A 21,568-nucleotide genomic window follows, 5' to 3' on the forward strand; every position below is an offset into this window, starting at 1 on the left:
TCAGCAAAACAGCCTCATCACTGATTTGAAACATTATGGCTCTTTGTTCCCTTCCCTGCGGACACCCTCCTCAATTCATTGGAAGCAATGAAAGAACTCTGTATCAAATATTAATATTTTCCTTTATCAAGTTCTTAATTGTTGGCAAAGGAAAGTTTATTTCTCTTGTTAAGAAATTATTCTAGGACTACCTATCCACTAACTATACAGCAGAAGTAGAAAAAATACACGCAAACACACATAGCAGTAACTTAATCAGTATTTACAACTTTAATCCACATTGTAACGAACATTTTGCAAAGCAAATGTTTGCCATTCTGATTAGAATAAGAGACAGCGTTGCAACTGTTGCTGCAATTCAGCAGGCCATTCCCACACAGTGGGAATGTGGTTTGAGCAAAAGGGCTGACTCAATTAACTCCTTCCTCCAAAATGTTCTTGTAGGACTCAAAAATGGTCAAATGCATGGAGAAGATGTCTACACTGTGTTGCTTCAGCATTGCTAAACACTTTGGTTTTGCAGAGCTCTGTGCAACATCAAAAGGTGTATGCCCAATGTATGGCTTCTTCACCTGGACTAAAACATTTTCCCAGTTACTGGAAGCCATGAAATTAGTGGGCATTGTAGCACATGGTGGCCTTTTCATTTTCTTGCATGGGAATTGTCTTTATACACTGGTTGAAGCATCATGCATTTGTCTTGCTTCCCAGGCTTTCTCTGTGTGCTCCAAATAATTTAAATACAGCCTTTGCAATACTGGCAGGTGCAAAGTTAATATCCCTTCAGCAGGTGGGGAGGAATAAGTGGGACTGTCCAACCTTATCTCATCACACTAAATGTTGCTGATGTTTGGAAAGAACAATGAGATGTAGTGGCAGATTGATAAATATGGCCATGCAGCAAGAATGCAACAGGAATGTGCAAAACATACTATTCTGCAGCAGCTTCTAAACTATACCACAAATGGCTTTCTATTCTAGATATCTATGAGCCTCCCCTAGAATGGCCAGACTGACATAGTCAGGAAGAAAACAGAGAATTCCAGTGTTCTCCGCAACATTCCAGTGGCAGAATATTAGATTTTGCACACAATAAAATGCAGATTGAGCCACAATAAACACTAAAGACTTTCAGGAGAAATAGGCTACACTGCATAAATAATAGGCACCCATTTCTTACTAGGCATTCCCATGCTTCACGAGTACAATTAATTGATCAGAGGCAAATTTGAGAGGTTGGATTCAGGACAAGTAAAGGGGCTAGCTAATCTTAACCTTTCTTAGTGAAAAGAAAGGAGACTAAACTGAGTTAAAATATTATGAAAGAACAGGTAGGAGTCTCACTGTGGGAGAAAACACAAAAGGTTTGAAATAAATTCTTATAGTTACTGTTGGGCAGTGACTATAAACAAAAACAGCAAGTATCCTAAATGATATTGTCCTCTCTTCATATTTGCATAAAAATAAAAGTGAAAGATGCTGGTTGATGAGTTCTGGGATTTAAAACAGAAACCATGGAGAATGCCCAGATTGGGGGAAGCTGTGTTAGCCAGAAATGCTGGAAATTCTAGATCAACCTATTTGAATGTTGGTGGAAAGGATTTGTATAGAAATGGAACCAGGAAAGAATGGACTAAGATTTCAACACTCCTCCAAATGGCCGCCCAACTATCATATCGGTAGTTTAACCAAGGCACCCCCTAATGGCATTGCTGAACCATTTTTAAGCCTGTTTGAATTCTGCCCCTGCTCATCTGAAATGCCAGTTCTTGGCAGGTTGTTTTTGTTCCTTTCTCTACCTTGGGAAATGGGCAATATGATTTCTTTACAGTGAGTTAACGGATATGTGTGAACTCAACAAGGTACCTCTGCAAAGAATTCACAATCTAATTTATGCTTACTTTATCTTTTCAAATGTTGAGATTTCATATTACTATGAGGGCAGTTTATGCTGAAAGTTATAATACAATGGTGAAAGAATATGATGGTGAAAGGTTAACTCTCATTAGATTGGTGTGGAATGCACAAAAGAAATTTCAATCCAGTAGAGAAATCCTTTAAAAAATCCCTCTGAAAATCCAAATTATGTTCAATTGATAAAATTACTTTATCTCCCATTTTTTCCCTTGAAAAACATAGAAAATCTGTACTTTCACTTGTATATGAAATGCTCACAGTTTGATTTCTCTACCTTCAAATATTGGACTTGTTATCATTCTGTGCTGCGGAGCACCAAAGACAACGTGCCTTCTCTTGTCTATTCCTCATCTCATCTTTAAAAAAGTCTGTCTAGGCTCATCTACTTTTCGTATGTATTAATTGCACTTACAGCTTTATTTGGGAATCTTTATGGGCTTTCAAGCAGTTTCTCCTCCAGATTCTGATCAAGATCTACTTAGTGTAAGGATCTTTAGCAGCACCAAATATCTTCAGACCTTCAATACGTATATCCATCTTAGGCCTCGGGGATTTCTTAAGACACAAAACATTACCTGGAAATTATGAAGAATGGAACTAAAATTGAGCTCCTGGCAGTTTAGGGAAAGAGTGTTTCACTTAGTTCTTTGCAAAACCCTGGAGGCAATCTGCCTACCCACTCCCTCTGAAAAGTTTGGTTTCAGAGAGGGGAAATCTGTCAAATTATACATAATACATATAGTGCTTACACCAGCTTTGTGCACTTGCATTTGTAATCATCAGCTACTTCCTGAACCACACAGGAAGTGAGGAGGACAAGGTGATTCTCTCAATATCTGGATTGAGTGGAGAAAAGAATTAAAAGTCACAATGCTTCCTACCATGCAGAATAACTAATTAAAAAAAAAACACTGGCAAATACTGACACAGGCTGGAGTTTCAGGACAGTAGGAGTCCCCCTACAGGTTCTGTAAAAAGGGAGTTAGCAGGCCCATAGAGAAAGCTTCTCTTGATTAGTCCTCCAAGGTTCTTCTCAAGTGCTAGGCTGTGTTGGTTGCGGTGGGATGTATGGTGGGGGAGCTGCAGAAGAAAGAAATTGACCATTAGAATAAGCTTAGCAGCCCCTTGCCCATCTTTGTTGGTCTTGAAAAAATAATGCAAAGTTAGACTTTAGAACCCTGTTTCCCTGAAAATAAGACCTCCCAAGATAATAAGCCCTCCCCAAAACTACTGCAACACAGCAGCAGCCATGAGGTGACTACACTTGCCACCTCCTGCACCTCAAAAATAATACAACCTCCCCGAAAATAAGGCCAAGTGCTTATTTCGGGGGTCAAAAGAAAATAAGACCTTGTCTTATTTTCGGGGAAACATAGTACTTGGATAGGAACTAGTAGGAAGGCTTAAGTCAGTAAATTGCCATACAATAAGTTGAACTTGAAGCAGATTTTTACAGAAATGCCAAAGGTGAAACTGGGTCAAACTCAAGGTTAGCTGTTCTCCACATATATGAGGATTATAAAGTTACCATACTCTGGCCTGCAAAAATCCAGATAACTACTAGGTGATAGCAAATGGAATTCTTTGTTGTCATCTAGTGATCATCACCTTTGCAGCCCTGATATAGAGGTCCTATGGAAATGTCATATTTCTATATATTTTATTCTGTTACATTGCTACATTTCATGTTACTGTAGTATTTAGGGGGATAAGCCTCTTATTTTGCCTTGCTTTACTCATGGCCATTTGGGTTTCATAGGACAAACCTACCTCCATGTTTTTTTTTGTTCTTGTTCCTCTAACCTTAATTTTCCTTCCCTGCTGTTCCATGTTATTTCGATACATCCTCAGTTTTAATCAATCTTTGCCCTACCAATTAAGAGATGCTGAAGAGATTAAATCACTCACATGAAACTCAATTAAGGCTTACCCTTGTCTAATCAGAAGCAAGCATTGATAGAATTTCTTCTATCTACACTTACCAAGATTTGTTCAGTGCCTATGACTTAATGGATCTTGTGGATCATTCATGTGTGACATTTTCTTAACAATGTCTCTGGAGAATTGCAGCTCTTATAATTCTTTGCCCACGCTTAAATGACATTTTGAGAGTTCATACTGAATATGTCTGCACCATATCTGGATAGGAAGTAAGTCCAGCTTATCATTACTTTATACTCTTTTCTTACCTGAAGGATTGTAGTATGGTGGCCCAGATGGATATAGAGGATACTGTGCTGGAACTGTAGGTGGGTAGGGAAACACAGGGGCATATCCAGGATGAAATGCTGGCCCTGCTTTTGGATCCATGGGATAAGGGTCTGGCGGCTGATTGGGATAACCAGAAAGCGGAATCTCCTGACCTGGATTTGACAAACTTTTGTTAAGTGCACGGTCTGTGCTGATAGTAAATCTATGGAGCAATCTGGATTTGAAGGAGAAGAGACGGCTTGGAGCATGCATGGACACTAGGCATCATATCTGTTGGAAGCCACATCTTTTCCCAATCTTATAACACAATTCAAGGAAAAGGTGTGTTTGATTTTATGAGATGCCAGTAGGTATAATCTGCTCTCTGGTGTGCATCACCTTTCCTCTTTTGAATCTAGATCACCACAAACATTATTGATAATTCTCCATGTTATAAGGCAGTCTTCTCCCAATTTGCTGGTTTTTAGTAGAGAATGTGTTGGATTGCAGCTGCAATCATTTCTCTGGCAGCCTGACTCTGGAAAAGTTTCCCATCAGAATGCTCCTCTAAGCAGCATAAAACTAATTGCAAATATGGTCTATGAGAAAGAAGGTTTTGGTAGAAAGCCCAATGTAGCTGGCAAAATCAAGACAACAAGAATGACATAGATTTCAATAAGTTAATGCTACTTTGAAGTAAAATATGGAGCTCTGGAATTATAATAGGAAGTTCCCAGTTTTCTTTCTAGCGAGAATTAATTAAAACAGATGTCCCCCCTTCCCATCTTAAGTTGAATTGCTATTTATGACATTATCAGTCAACTGACTCTCCCTCCAGCATTCCCAGTTCCCCCCTCCCAATCTCTCCCAGTAGGCCACAACAGAAGGACGTTTTCTACCTTGATAAGGAGTCTGCATGTGATGCCGTCGCTGGTACAAATAGCAGCAGGAGCACAGGAAGCAGCAGACAATGGTGGCAACAATGGCCACAAAGAGAATCACAGCTGAAGCGATGCCAGCAATGGTCCTCGGGCTGCAGAGCGCAGACAAAGATAAATTATGTTCGTGCTACAAAATCTGCTACTGAAACAGATACAGGGATGGGTGAATTCTCAAAAAGCCAGTCATTTCTACTGCCCACCTTCACAAAAGATCTTTGGGTCCAGTTAAAAAACAATGGGGAAAAACTGTCAATTATGGCAAAGTTATTTTAAAAATACAGCAGGTGACCAAGGAATCTCTTCCTGATTTATTTAATATTTTTAAAAGAAATATGTAGTAGCAGTATCACCCAAATATTATTTGAAGAAGACTTCTTCCTTTCTTGAGACCTTGGATGGATCAGGGTATCGTGCACATTGTCAAATGGACAGTCCAGGAAATGATGCACAAAAGAATCAGTGTCTGGGCAGATTCTCACATTGCTGTGATCATGGTGGACTTTTAAAGCAAAGTTGGACGTTAGCAAAGCTGCTTTAAAAAATGCACCATTTCCCCAGTCCTTCTGTGGCCTATTTGGGCCTATAGTAATGGAAGAAAAAGGAAGAGGAAGGGAACCTTGTTGGTAATATGAATTTCTCAAACAATATCCCCTTTCAAAATTCACTTAGAGGCCTTCCTAAATACATTTGTGCATTCCTACTAAAGAGTACATTTAAATAAGATACAAATAAATGGGCTTATATTAAAAATAATTTTAAAAAACTATTAAAATGGTTTCAAATCTCACAGTTACAAATGTAAGAATCTCCACTTTATGCTTCAACAGCCATTGAAGGAATAGATCAAATTATTTCAATACTGTTATTTACAATACTATACTTAAATTCAATACTTCAATATTTTCAATACTCTTGCTATCATCATGGTTGAAAATGAAAATAAAAATCACAACTTCATTCGAAAGGGCATCAACAAGGCAGCCGAACTACCGTATTTTTCGGAGTATAAGACCCACCGGAGTATAAGACGCACCAAGGTTTTGAAGAGGCAATTTTTTTAAAAAAAGTAGGTAAGTAGAGGGATAGAGAGGGAGAGAGAAATACAGTAGGTAGGTAGGGAGAGAGAGAGTAGTTGGGTAGGTAGGTAGATAAAGGGATAGAGAGAGAAAGAGAGAGAGATACAGAGAAATACAGTAGATAGTTAGGGAGAGAGAGTGTAGATAGATAGGTAGGTAGAGGGATAGAGAAAGAAATAGAGAGAGAGAAATACAGTAGGGAGGGAGGGAGAGAGTAGGTACTTTGGTGGATAGAGAGAGAGAAATAGAGAGCAAAATATAGTAGATAGGTAGGGAGAGAGAGAGTAGGTAGATTGGTAAGTAGAGGGATAGAGAGGGAAATAGAGAGAGAAATACAGTAGATAGGTAGGGAGAGAGAGAGAGTAGGTAGGTTGGTAGGTAGAGGGATAGAGAGAAATGGAGAAAAAAATACAGTAGATAGGTAGGGAGAAAGAGAGAGAGTAGCTGGGTAAGTAGGTAGATAGAGTGGGGAAGAGAGAGAGAAAAAATACAATAGGTAGGTAGGGGGAGAGAGAGAGTAGGTAGGTAGGTACATGTTTCCAGGTATAGTTATCCTTGTGCTGAAGAAGGAAATCACTGACAATCTGCAGCACCTAAGACTTTGTTTATGCTGGCACACATTTGATCAATGTAATTCTCATCAATCAAAGAACTTTCCCAAAAAAAGTTTTTGCATTCTACAAACCTCCCCAAAATAGCCATTTTTTCACGAAAATGGGCCATTCCCCCCCCAGAAGGCATGAATAGCCTTGGGGGGCTTGCAGAGTGCTCCTGGGGGGGGGGCAAAAATGAGCAAAGCTGCCCCATTTTTTGTCAAAAAAATTGCATGCATAACCTTATGGAGGCTTATAGAGCACTGCTGGGGGCTGGGGGGCAAAAAACTGCCCGGTTTTTGCTCATTTCTGCTCTCCCCAACCCCCAGGAGCTCTCTGAAAGCCTCCATAAGGGTTTGCACAGCCATTTTGGTGAAGGGGAAGGGCTTTGGGAGGCAAAAAAAAAAATGCTGTATTCGGTGTATAAGACGCACCCAGAGTTTCAGCCTCTTTTTTGAGGAAAACAGGTGCGTGATATACACCGAAAAATACGGTAAGTAGAAAATACTTGCAATGCAGAACAAAAATCTTGCTCCAGTACTTGTGGAACAGGAAATTTTAATTAAACTTATTTTTTTAATCTTTTCATAATTATGGATCTCAATAAAACCTAGTCTCATTTGAGAATGATATCTAATGCCTACCATTTATTCTTGAACAAAATTTTCCCATCTGTACTTTGGACCTAGTTAGAGGATATGTGTGAAGGGATATCAGGTATGCGTTAGAAACTCTTCCTACTCAGCATTCCTAAAAAGGCTTGAAAAAAGTCTTAAGTAAGTAGATCTATGTATCAAAAATTATCTATAGTATTAGACCTTCTCAACGACCTTTATATACATTTGTCTACAGTTTAATTCTTGGTCCCATGTTGCTTTTAAAACAATTAAAACTCAGAAGCCACATGGTTACTTACTTGCCTGTGGTATTTTTTGCTGTTCTCTGACATGAGAATTAGATATTTCAGCCTCTCTACCTTCAACTTTTATAAAGTGTGCAAATGATGTCTCAGTTCTCAACCTAAGCAAGAGTATATTGGGTTCTGGCTTAGCAAGTTATGTGCATCAAGCTTTATGGCTTATAAACCATGGATTATGGCAGGAGTTCATAATCAAGGCACGAATGCCACATGTGGCTCCTGAAAACTTTGGGTGCTGCCTCCATCATTCAGATTTAACTACAAGGGAAACTGGATTTGAACCAGAAAGAAAGCTCATCTCTTTCCCCATGGCCTTTTTTCCAACCATAATTAGCATTACTACAGCTATGTAGAAAGAATTTTGACTTCAGAAACTAAAGACACCTTCCTGAGAAAGGATAAACCATCTCTTCCCTACTCCATTCTCCTGTGATCAAACTGAACCCCTAGCTATATTTCAGTCATAAGAACAAAGTACCGTATCTTTCAGCGTATAAGACGCACCCTTTTCCTCCCAAAAAGAGGGTGGAAATCTGGGTGCGTCTTATACCATGAATGCAGCATTTCTGGCCTCCCGAAACCACGCCCCCTTTACCAAAATGACTGTGCATAGCCTTTAGGAGGCTTCCAGAGTGCTCCTAGGGGCTGGGGAGGGCAAAAATGAGCAAACAATGGGCTGGATTTTGCTCATTTTTGTCCTCCCAGCCCCCAGGAGCACTCTATGAACCTCCTAAAGGCTACGCATGGCCTTTTTTTTTTTTTTTTTTTGACAAAAATGGGGCTGTTTTTGGGAGGTCTGCAGAGTGCAAAAAAATTTTTTTAATTTGCCTCTTCAAAATCTTTGTGCGTCTTATATTCCAAAAATATGGTATATATATCTGAGAGGTGGCTTAGATCCCTCCGGTCTGTTTGTTTTGGCACTTCAGAAGTAATTCTAAGTCTTCAGTCACAATCTTGATGCTTTCAAACACCTTGTGTGGCTATTTCATGTTTTTACCCAAAGGCCATGCAGTGCTTCTGCTGCCGTTCAGTGAGAAGGTTCCTGATATCAAAGCAACAGAAGCGATGGTAGCAGTCACCACAGCAGAAAGAAGGGAAGTTGCAGTCTATGCTACGGTGCCAGGAGCCATTTCTGTCTATGTACCACTTGCAGTCTTCATCAGCTGAGACTGGAAGGAGAAAGAAGACACTCCTTTTATCAATTCCATAGAAAATAGAAACAGTGAGAAATCCTCTAAGATAGGGGTGTCAAACTCAATGTCATGGAGGACCATATCAGGCTTGTTTGACCTCATGGGACCGGGATGGGTATGGCCAGGCTGGGTATAGCCAGCTTGATGTCACTCCTTTCGGGGGTGCCTGTGGGAGCCCAAACACCTGCATGCAACCCTCCCAAGCTACATTTTCACTGACAGAGAGTTGCAGGAGACTGTGGCAGCCGAAAACAGAACCCAAGAGCCCATTTTCACTGGCAGAAGCACCGCAGGCTAGTTCTTCGCTGTTTCCAGGGTGGCCCCATGGGCTAGATCTAAGTACCCCGTGGGCTGGATCCGGACCCCAAGCCTTCAGTTTGACACCCCTGCTCTCAGAACAGTGTACAGGGAACACCCTGAAATTTCCTATACATCAGCCTCTAAGAGTAACTCAGGGACCCACAGTCAAAAGCCTTCCAGAATTTTGCAAGCAATCATTGCATGGTCTTTCACTATAGCAGGGGAATCCCAACATTTAAAATTAAACTTGAAAAATGTTTGTGAGATCATTAGATCTTACAAAAAATCATGTAAGATATTCTCGGACATTAGGTAAGAATGCCAAAATCTCTTTAATGTCTTGTAAGATTTTGGTTTTCTTGAAATCTCAGTTCACAATTTGCGCACTGAACTGTTCGTTTTTCCAATTTAAAAAAATATTCTTATTAAATTAAATTAATTAATTACACTATTTATGGCTTACTCATGTTATACCATTCACAATCCCACATTGCTGCCACTGGCTATAAACATCATTCTCTCTCTAGCTGTCTCTTTTTAAATATAAAACCAATAGTGCAGAAGTTGGCAACATAATGAAAATGGATATTTTCTTTGGCAGTTGTAAGACTCTCAGGCCTAATATTTTTCAGATCTTTTTAAACAAAAAAAGTTTAGTAGGAAGCAGCTATGTAACAAAATAAAGTGCCAGCTTCTAGAAATATCAGAATGCTTCAGAATAACAGAAATTATAACATGTATTTATACAATTTAAATATACTAGGAGGACATACAGGTAGTCCTCAACTTACAACCACAATTGAGCCCAAAATTTATGTTGTTAAGTGAGACATTTGTTAAGTGAATTTTGCCCCATTTTAGAACTTATTTTGCCACAGTTGTTAAATGAATCACTACAGTTGATGTTAGTAACCCAGTTGTTAAGTGAATCTGGTTTCCCCACTGACTTTGCTTGCAAGATCACAAAAAGTGATCACATGACACAACAACAATCATGAATATGAACCAGTTGTCAAGTCTCTGAATTTTGATCACATAATTATGGGCATGCTGCAAAGGTTGCAACTGAAAAATAGTCATAAGTTGTATTTTTCAGTGCAAGTTGTAAGTTTGAACTGTCACTAAACAAACAGTTGTAAGTGGAGGGCTACCTATATTTCATTATTTTTTTAGACAGTATGGAAATTTGCCTTCTACAAAACAAAAGAAAATGAAAAGCTGGTATAAGAGACAATATCTTCTGGGGGCTGATCCACATCATTTTGTCTTCAAGGAAAAGGGTTATTGGCCATGATCATCACGGCAACCATGTTCTATAAAAATTACAGCATAATCTACAATTAAATGCTAATTAAATGCATAGATTATTACCCTAATACATTGTTTCTTTTAATAAAATTAAAACAGATTGTGAACTACATGCAACATATGGCATATTCAAATATAAGATACATGTTCTTGATCATTGTTGTAACAGCTAAGTGAATATGTAAATTGTCATCACTATCTAAAGTTGTATTATTTGTTACTTTAAAAAAAACTTTATAGACAAAGTTAATCACATGAAACCTTGTATCATTATAATAAAGATGAGGAATACATACTCCACTTGTTATGCATTTATAAATGCTGTCAATAAAAAATATATATGGTACATATGTTGATCATGTTATGTCAAATTTAGCCAAGCAGAGTAAGATAAAAATGAAACTCTTGTACTCTCTGGCATGCTTAGGTTTGATCACAGCTATGGTTTTTTATTACAACCCAGAATATCAAATGAGTTCATTCCTATGATTCAATCCCCTTCATTTAAACATGTGGCCTCCATATATAGAACATGACCAGCTGTCTTCAGATGACTGGAAGTGCTTTCCCTGCGCTCTAAACATTGCAACCATTTTATTAATTACAGTTACATTATGCCTCTTTTCCAAAGTTCAAGGATGTGCACAATTCTGACCCTTCACCCATGTCTTTGACAAGAGAGTGAGACCCATTGCTTTATTGCCCTTGTCACCTTTCATTTTTTATTGATATAATTTTAGTATCTTTGATTGTTGTGAGCTGCCCAGAGTTATTGAGGATTGGGCAGCATAGAAAATTAATACATTAGTATTATTATTACTATGGTTGCTCACACAGTCAGCCAGCTGTTTAGACTGGATTTGGCATTTTTATCCTTCGCAAGGACCTGGGATAGGCAGACATTATTATTTGATTATTTTAAACTTGTTGCAAGATGTAAGCTGTTTCACGTAAATCTGCTTTTTGCAATTGACTGATGGCAATTTTGTCAATATCAATGGTAACTCAAGTGGTGCTCCAAATGTTTTGGGATTGCCACAGTCATTCTACTTTTATTTGCAGATCCTTATATTTTGTGATTTTTCTCATAATCTTTCTCTTCTGTTTTGCTGTCCACTATCCAGTCCTTTTTTTGGTGGGGGAGTGTTAATAACAATTCTTAAATCTGGGCTATTATGTGGCAGATGCTTGTCTGCTTGAAGACTTTTAGCGTCTTCATTTTCTATTACTTGGTTTACTTTGTGGTGCCACCAGTTCTTGCTTGAAGGCAAATGGTATTTCTGGCTCCAATGTACCATTGATACTACTTTGTCATGCTGTTGTTTGTAATCAGTCTGTGCGATCTTCTTGCAGCCACTAACTAGGTAGCCCCCTGTTTCTTCGGCATCTTTGCAGAAAATGACATTTGTTCTCTCTTGCTTTCTTCTCAAGGATGGTTTTAAATGCATTTGGCTTGGTCTTGTGTGGACAGAATTTGCCCCTGTGTCTCTTTCTTCAAGTTTCCTGCCCTTAATCATTGCCAGGTCTGCTTTGTTATCTGCTTTACCTGCTTTTTTTTAAAGTATTAAGTATTTAAGTCACATAGTATTTTGCCTTGCATTGTCTCTTTTCTGTTCTTCATTGGGTAGGCCAGTTTGGTCTCTCCACCACTCAGTAAGCCTTCATTGGGTCAAATTCAGTGCATCCTCTTCATTGTCCTTCATATATTATCCCAATGTCCCTTTCTCTTCTTCAGCTGTCTGCTATTATTTATCTTTTGTCCCAAATTTACTGTCCAGACAACCCCATTAAGTAAATAGGTTTGTTGCAAGAGAGTATCATAATCAAGTGGATATTTTAATTTGGATATTCCAAATCTGAGACAATAGAGTACTTTAACCCGTTATATAATATGCTGTATTTTAGTACAATGAGTCTAAATTCCTTGCACAGCATTCATAATCTTAAAACCAATTTCCCCACATATGAAGATATTTCTTTTATAGAGTAAGATAGCTACTCACTATTATACACCACATTAAAAATAAGAATACCTCTATTCTTTGCTTGTTTATATGAAACAAAATTCAATCACAAATGTATTACCTATGATGACTCATGTGAACAGCATTATGAACATAAATAGTGTCTTTTTTTCAAATATGCATATTCAGTGCTACCTCCCACCATACCCTTTCCTCTAATCCATGTAAGCTTCTTGATTATTAACTGAATTAACGGGAATCTACAGCAGAGTTTTGCAGGCTTGATCTGTTGCAATGAATCATGTTTATGAAAGGACTGGTGTTCAGAAGTGAGACTCAGGAAACACAAAATCGCTCCATTCAGTCACTGAACAACGACAAGCAGGACTCATGTTTCGTTTTCTGTCTTATATTACCTTCCCTTTCTTTGATTCTCTGCTTCTGTAAGAGAAACAGTTGCATTTCTCTCGTTCTGTAGAGAAAAGCTGCAGCTTTCTTTTTTTTCCTGGCACTGGGCAACTATAAGAAACAATTAACAAACAAGTCCTTTAACGTGGTTTTATTAGTGTTTTTGTCATTTTAGAAGATGGAAGAAGGCAGCTGGAATTCCCCTCCACTGACACAATGAAGAGATGAAATGGCAAGGCAACGTAAACCTAATCTCCTAACATGTCAACTATCTGGGCACAGAAAGATGTTAATGCATATTCATCAGGAATATATTTATATTTTCTGATTTTCTCCCAGTTTTTCTCCCTCTGTGCTGTCTATCCAGACTTCTTCATTTTTTTTTATCAACAATTGTTAAGCTCAGGGTGCTATATGGCAAGTGCTTGTCTTCCAGCCACTATAACACATGCATCCTTATCCATTTGAACCTTAGATAATGCGCTCATGAAACATAATTGGTTTTTCTTAAATTATTGAGTGTTGAATTTAATTACTTTTTTATATTTTAGTCAAGGATATTGCCAAGCATGGGAGAGGCTTTCCCATAACAGAGTTTTAATAATTAAAATTTCTGGCTTCAGTGCAGCAAAAGCAATATGCCCCTTATTATATGTAGAGCTGGGAAAAACTTTCCTTCCTCTTCAATTATTCTGGAAGAAAATGAGCATTTGCAAGAGGGCTGGATTCCTGCATGAGTTATATCCTTCCTCTTTGTGATGGGAAAGGGTTATCACTGGTCTAGTTTTCTTAACTTCCCTTTTTCATTTCAAATATTCAGAGATGTATTCACCCCGAATAAACAGTTTGACAAATGTGCAATCTTCAGCAAGGAAAATTATTCCATGATTGATAGCCAGCATGCCCAACATTGTTAAGATGTTAGACTTGATTATAGAGACCCAATTAATCATGGAGCTCAACAGGTGATCTTGAGCCAATGATTCTGTCTCAAACAAACATAACTCACAGAATTGTTTCCAAAAACCTTAAACTCTCAAAACAGGCAAGTTATAAACATAATGGTAAGTTAAGAAATGCAACAATAATAAATAAAATGTTCTGAACTTTTTCTAGGATGATCAAAGCTTGTATATGTTAGAAATCACGATAATTAAAATTAAAGTCTTTTAGAATGCATAATTTTGATCTAAATAGTTCAATTATTGCTTTGACTACAGTAGTACTGTAAGTACTATTTCTGGACTCACAATGAGATTAGAACCCTTTAACTCCACTTCTCTAAGTTTGTCCCCTCAACTCCTATGATCTCTAGCCAGAACATCCATTAGCTATTGTATTAGTTGGACATACTGTCTCGGAATTAAATTTGAATTATACACGACACTGAGATGAAACATTGCATAGCCTGTTCTTCTTAACAATTTTTCATAATATAAAGCCACTATCAAGAGGCCAAGAAACTAGTTCCCCTGATAAAGTAGCATTAACATAGTTTGCAGATATAGCCTACCCATCACAAGCAGGGCCTCATTGGAGAAACACCCTCAGGTTGCATGAAAGAATGCAGGGAGTCTTAATCAGTTGCAGGTGTCAGCACCATGGACAGCACCACACAAATGAATGACCAGGTTCCAGATAAAAGCAAGTTTTACTTGTCCCAATAGTGAGCCCAAAAATGAACAAAGGATCTTGAAGCTGTACATCGAATTTCACAATGGGATACAAAATACTTTCAAACTGAATAAATTGCTTTAGACATTAAAAATAAAGCCAGTTAGATCTTTCTCAAGTAATTACTGAGTCAGTGGGATTTATCATACTTTATCATTCTATAATCCATTCCTTCCTATCTAATTTTATCTTCTTTGTGGCTATCTCAATTTTTTTTCCTCCTTGCTATTGGAATGTCCTGATCTTTAAGTATTTTGGAACTTCCTTTCCTTCAAAGATCCACAGCAAATCCTCATTAATCCCAGATTCAAAGAATCCAAAGTTCCACTATGGTATTCACCTTGGAACTGCCTTGAATGAATCTGCTAAATTAACACCAGCAATCTTGAGCCAACAGCATCGTCCCTCCATCCCCCATAGTAAAAACAGAATTAATATTTTCTAACTTTCTGTGAAGCTGACAAGAAGCACTTTGGCTCTAGCAATGGAAACCTCATTTAATGATTAGAAGTCTGTCCTTTCGGATGTTGTTCTACAGCCAAAAGGGATATTAGAGTGTTTTTTTTTAATATGTCAAGATTTCATTCTAAATGTATCTATTTTTATTATGATTACAGATGATGTAAAATAAAACAAGACCCAACCAAGTACCACTTTGCTGCACAAAGATCAGCGTAATTCCCAACTAGCAAATATACAAAAAAAGAAAAGGCTTCTAAACACATTTTGTATACAAAAGTTCCAATTTTAAAAACCCTATTCTCAAAAGAAGCCTAGGAGAAAATGCCAAGATAAAACTCTTTTGCATCATTTAGGGTTACAAACACCAGCTAAAATCAAACCTTGAAATTTCTACTACCCAGTAAATTACTCCATATGTCACACAAGATACATACGTTGCTGCCATAAGCAACATTCCCCTCCCCAAAGGCTGCTTTGTGGCAAAACTATAGTCATATTAAGGGAATTAATAATTACTAATTAAAAACAAGTCACCTCACTTACATTATTAAATGGTCTCCACATGAACACACACATATAAACCACTTTAACTTTAGCAAACAACTTTCACTTAGTATGCACAAATGCATGCCCTTTCAGCAAGAGGAGAAACAGGATGAATATTAAGTGAGAGAAAGGTAACTACATGGAGATGCAGACTGGATGTGTGTGAAGCACATGGACAAAATAACTGGCCTAAGAAGAAAAGCAAGGAGAAAGAAGGGTATTGCACAAAGACGCTTCCACCCAGCATCCATATTCAGCTTAATATTGAAGGATGTAACACCATTTGGACCACTTGCATATGTACTGTTTTCAACAGCTTCTTCTACTCATTGGGGAAGGCAAAATGATACCTCAGCTCAGTGGTAGTTATTTAAGAGGAAAAATATTCATCATCTAATAAAATGTTATTACATCGAACAGAAGTACAATATCTGTTACAAACAAATGGGGAAAAATCTATTACGGTGATTTAACCGAGACTTGGATAAAAGTCAGCTGGGGTTTTTAAAAGCTTTTTTTTCTGAACCTTTTAAAAACCTTTCTACAGTTGAAAATGTTAGCCTGAATCTACATCATAATCAAAATTGCCTGAAACAAATTCCTCAGGAGCCAGAAATTTTAACCACAGTATGTTGCAAACCTAGATTTCCACATAATACCTTAAGTCATAAACCACCAGAATGATCAGAATTCACAAATCAGGTAAAAACAAACTATGGGATTGCTAGACATGTTGCATAAAAGTCAATTGTACTGTCTGGTTGCCAGAACTTTGGGGGAGGTGGGATCCTCATTATCCTTATAGCTTGAATAATGAAGTGTTCTCCTTCTCACAACACAATTTTTTCTCTTATAAGAAAAAAATAAGCCTTTGTCTGTTGTAACTGTTTAAACCAGTGGGTCTCAACCTTTCTAATGCCACGAGCCTTTAATACAGTTTCTCATGTTGTGGTGACCCCCAAACATAAAATTATTTTATGTTTTCTGTATTTTTTCGAAAGTATGTGTTTTCTGATGGTCTTAGGCAACCCCTGTGAAAGGGTCATTCGACCCCTAAAGGGGTCCCAACCCACAGGTTGAGAACCACTGGTTTCAAACAACAAGAAATCTGTTTTCAATCATTACTCAACTTCAGCCACAGTTGTGTAATTAGCAAAATTAAGGGATAACTGGTTTATATTAAATGTTCTCAAGTAGGTATGAAGCAATACTCTGAGAACAGGCCACTTTCAGAACTAGAGATGTTTTACACCATCAATACTTGAGAACTTATTTATCATTATAAAATCATCATGAAGTTCTATGCACAATTTCTTTTTTCTTTTCTTTTTGCAGGATATCTGGTATACTAGGATTAGAATATGGTCCATCTCTATTCATTCTGGCTGAGGATGAAAGAAGTTGCAGTCCACCACCTAAACACACTAGATTGAAAAAGGTGCCTTAGAAGCTAGTGAGTTGGTCTTCCTGAAAGCAAACCATTGTTATGTTCTTGAGCATAAGCATGATTAGCATGCTCAGTTTATAAGTGATTAGAATTACTAGCATATTTCACATGGTCTTTCACAGAACAACTTAGATGTTTTATGAAGATCTACAAATCCATATTTTTGAAAGCATTAACTTGGAGACTGATTTGTTAACTTTTCATAAATGTTGTTAGATTATACTTTCAACGGCATGTGTCTTTTCTGAACATTATGAATCCCATAGTGCAAAAGTTCTACATTGCAAAAATAATAAAAGTTCTACATTGCAAAAATAATACTGTTATATCAGCAAAACATTAATATCAGCAAAAAGACCATTGGCACAATCATTGTATCAGAGCAACTTTATATCTGGTTAGGTGACTCCACTTTTCCAGGGATCAGCAATGCAGTATTGGAAGTAGCAGACAGCAACATGTTCAGTCACTAAACATTAAGTCACTGCAAGCTCTTCAGTCCAGACACAATTTCGCCTTTCTACAAATAGCTTCTTTATTTTTAAATCTCATATAATTCAGGTTATTTAACTCCCACGGGTTCCTATAATTATCAGGTTAGCATCCTTTAACCACAGACAAAAATAATACACACGGATTCTTCATCCATAAACATTTCAACAAGGCAGGAAAAAGAAATAGACCCAACTATGATTAGATGCAGGCTTTTCTGTTTGTAAGTCTTTCCAAGAGCCTGCATTGCTCAAAGGAGGGGGGGGGGGGCAACTGTCACAAAGTTCTGATGTGTAATTGTCAAGTGCTGTTTCTCCCCATCCCTTGATATGAACACTTGCACAGCTCCCATATGGTTCAATGGAACACACTCAGAAGTTTCCCCTAATTTGTACGACTTTTTTTTTAAAATAAATGATTATCTTTCTGGTCTTCCAGTTTCCAAGATTGATTTGGGGGGGTTAGTCCAGTTGAGCGTTTTAATCCAAAAGACACAAACGACGAGCCCTTCAGCTCTTATCCTCTATATTAAAAAAAATATATAGACCAGCCCAAGAGAGATAAACGTGGCTTTAGATGAAAACGGTATTTACTATTCCCCGGACAGCAAGGCAGCAAAATAACACCACATGTCCCACTCTTGAATCACAGAGATAGTGGAGAAGGATGAATCATGAGGGTTCCCCCCCCCCTTCTAATTCCTCTAGCTGTGACGGGGCATTTCACACATGCTCAGGAGCGCCCTTGTTCCATTACTTTCAAGAGGGAATACAAAAATATTCCAAAGCAGAGACCGGCTTCAACCAGAAAGAGCCCAGAGAAGCACCATCACTCACCCCCACCCTCCCCTCACCAGGCGCAGACCTGGCGTTTGCTTCGCGCAGCGGGCCTGCGTCTCACTCCTATTCCCCTCCTGTCGAGAGCCCAGCGCAGGACCCACGCCGCGGGCCCTTACTCCGGCCTTACCCAGGGTTGCAGCGACTAGGCTGCAAAACACCGTGCACGCCAGGGCCCAGTTCCCCATCGCCGTCCTTCTGAAAGGCTTCCAGATGCCCGGCCGATGCTGCGGGAAGGGGCGGGCGCGGAGAAACCGGATCCGAGGGGGGGGGGACGCCTCCTCTTCTCCCAAGAAGGGAAGCGCGAACCGCGGCGGAAGGCTAGACCGAGCTGTTTCTTGCGTGCCGGGCCGTCGGAGTTGAGGGGCCTGTTACGGGATTACCGAAGGCCGTAATTTTCGTCGCAAGCCGGTTTGGTTGGCAGCCGGCCGGGTATGGGGCGGGGGGGGGGTGAACTATGGGTATTTGTGTTCTCTGAGAGTCTCAAACTGATGCATGACGTGGAGGGGGGGGCGGAATGAAGGAAAAAGCAAAGCAACAATTCCTCACTGTACAATGGAGGAAAGGGTCTTTAACTCGTCATTTCTCTGCCTTCCAAGTTCTCTGAACAATTTTTTGTCATGATTAAAAACTAAAAGATCATAACGAAACGTAATGGTATGCAAGGGGAAAAAAAACATCAGGGACACTGAACGACATTAACTCCTAACAAGAACGTGGCAAGAGGTAACAGGTATTTTGAAAACCGATTTTAAATGGGAAACTTTCAACATCTGAAAAACGTGTCTTAAGGATCCCTTCAAGGAAAGCTCCAACAACAGAATTTGACAGCTCAGCCATCATAACCTTGGGCTTGTACAGTAAAGTTTCTCCACTTTTTCTACTTGTTCGCTCCATTCAGGGTTGCCTGAAAATCATTATTGGAGCCAAATGTTTCTTAATCAAGATCCCCATATTCATTAAAAGCTGGTGCCTATGAATGAAGGACATTTGAACCCCCTCCCCAAATAATCATTGAAAAACCATGAAATTTATACTCTTATCACTAGAAAAGCTCTTAGTTTATCATAATTGCATCCAGATCAAAACTTCATTTTTTTATACCAGTCAGTGAACATAAGGTGGGATTTCCCCACCCCTGGAAGTCTAGAGCACAAGGCTGCTTCAAGATCCTTTGATGCTTCAGATGGAGCAGTCAGTGATGCTCTGTCCCCGCCAGCCAGGTGAAAGTGCAAAGCTAAGCCAAGTATCCAGAGCATATGCTCATCATCATCCACAATTGTGCCTTATTTTCTGATGTGTAATCTCACTTCATGCTTGTAGGTTTATAACTGCACTATAATTGCATACCTTCTACCTTGCCATCATGAATATTAGTGTGTTCCTAAGTCTCTGATACCTGTCCTTTCCCCTCTCCCTGAACAGGGATCACCATATTTCTTTCCACTCCGTAACATGAACATACTGCAATGTGCTCTACATGGGGCTGCCCTTGAAGAGCATTCGGTGACTTCAGCTAGTCCAGAATGCAGCCGCGTGAGTGATTGTGGGTGCACCTCACTTCACCCACGTTACACCTATCCTCCGCGAGCTGCACTGGCTGCCTGTCGATCTCCGGGTGCGCTTCAAGGTGCTACTTATCACCTATAAAGCCCTTCATGGTAGTGGGCCTGGGTATTTGAGAGACCGCCTACTGCCAATTACCTCCACTAGACCGATACGATCACATCGATTAGGCCTCTTCCGAATTCCATCTACTAGCCAGTGCAAACTGGCAACTACCCGGAGGAGAGCCTTCTCGGTGGCTGCTCCGACCCTCTGGAATGAACTCCCCGTGAAGATTCGGACCCTCACCACCCTCCAATCCTTCCGCGCCGCTTTGAAGATCTGGCTGTCCCGGCTGGCCTGGGGTTAAGATTCCAACCCCGCCCGAATTGTGTGACTGTTGTGCTCTCTTTTAATATGTTGTATTGTTTCCATATTGGAATACTGTTTGTCCTTCCCCCCCTCCCTTTTTGAATTGTGAGCCGCCCTGAGTCCCCCCAGGGAAAAGGGCGGCATACAAATAAAGAAAATGAATGAATGAATAGGTTTCAATTTTTAGTTTTTGATTTCATTCTCCTCTCACTAGCTTTTCCTCTCGCTTTCTGGACATCCTTTATTTTGTGACTGTTTGCACTTCCCCAAATCTCACTTTTGCTGTTCCCTGTCTTATGCTTAAGAAGATATGATTTCTGGGGCACAAAAAAGGGTTTTGCTTTATGCTTCTCTTTCCCCTCCCCCCTCACCATTTCTTCCACGTTGGCCCACATGTCTGAAACACTTTGTTTTATGGGTTTTAGCTCTCTTTTTATCTTTTAAACCAGTGTTGGGATTCAAATAATTTAATATTAGGTTCTCTGCCCTAATGATTTCTTCCAACAACCAGTTCACCAAACTGCTCAGAAAGTTAACAACCGGCTTTCCCAAAGTGGTGCGGACTGTCTGAATCCCACCACTATTTTAAACTCTTCTGTTGTGTCTTAAAAATATAACAAACCCATGTGATTATTAAGATGTGAAGCGACACACATGGCAGAGACCTGCTTTTAATATGACATATAGGAGAGAACCTGTGTTGCTCTTAGGCTATGGAATATCTCCCTGGGTTCTACTTGGCCTGCATTTTCTCTCCATTTACAGAATCCTTAAAGACATCTCTTTCATCAGGCTTTTAAGATTAAGATTAATTTCAATGCTTCTTGTTTCTGGGAAATAGTGAATAGTGCGCTAGGTACTGTAAATGTTATAGTTTATATTTCAAAACTTTGTTACTTGGATTTTTGAGATCACATTGTATCATATTCCTGTATTTTATATATTGCTATTTTATATATGAGTACCATGTGTTGTAGTATGGTCTAGAAAATAAATGCTACAATGTTTTTGTACTGTACTTACAAAGTATAGTGCCTTGGGATAGTAAAGCAAAATCTGGAGTGAAATATAATTTTCCATAGATGTCTCAGCTATGACTGAAGCACTGTGTCACAATACAGAAACAAAGTTTTTGATTAGGACCTAAGAACACCAGTAGCCAAAGGTGGAGAGATACGTGATGTGAGATGACTTATAATTAATGTCAGGTGGAAAATATCGATTCTTTCTTCACAGAATGAAAGGATTTGATTTTGGGAGCGCTAAAAGCAAACTGTGTCTTGATCTTGGAGCATCCCATCCGAAAGAAGTTTGCAAAGAACAGGCTCCGTAGCTAATGCACAGCCGACCAAAGCTTATGCTGTTTATCTGTAAAGTTCAGCTCA

General features: G+C 39.0%; 1 protein-coding gene across 1 annotated transcript; it reads right to left on the bottom strand.

The window, feature by feature from the left end:
- Positions 1-246: 246 nt before the first annotated feature.
- On the bottom strand, positions 247-18,484 carry SHISA4 (shisa family member 4). The gene is made up of 5 exons (XM_032217254.1): positions 18,397-18,484; positions 8,634-8,805; positions 5,007-5,140; positions 4,107-4,280; positions 247-2,997 (listed from the first exon to the last, which is right to left on the bottom strand). Exons 1-5 carry the CDS (start codon positions 18,452-18,454, stop codon positions 2,951-2,953), a joined length of 585 nt encoding a protein of 194 aa, XP_032073145.1. The 5' UTR covers positions 18,455-18,484; the 3' UTR covers positions 247-2,950.
- Between the last annotated feature and the right edge of the window lie 3,084 nt (positions 18,485-21,568).

The sequence above is a fragment of the Thamnophis elegans genome, chromosome 5 (genome assembly GCF_009769535.1).
Source record: "Thamnophis elegans isolate rThaEle1 chromosome 5, rThaEle1.pri, whole genome shotgun sequence".
NCBI lineage: Eukaryota > Metazoa > Chordata > Lepidosauria > Squamata > Colubridae > Thamnophis > Thamnophis elegans.

Bases quoted from the DNA above. Each gene is read 5' to 3' on its own strand.
- SHISA4 (XM_032217254.1), bottom strand. From the start codon at position 18,454: ATGGGGAACTGGGCCCTGGCGTGCACGGTGTTTTGCAGCCTAGTCGCT. The intron at 4,281-5,006 runs GTAGAAAACGTC...TGTCAAATCCAG, and splicing joins CATGCAGACTCCTTATCAAG to GTCAGGAGATTCCGCTTTCT. The intron at 2,998-4,106 runs GTAAGAAAAGAG...TTTCTTCTGCAG, and splicing joins ACCATACTACAATCCTTCAG to CTCCCCCACCATACATCCCA.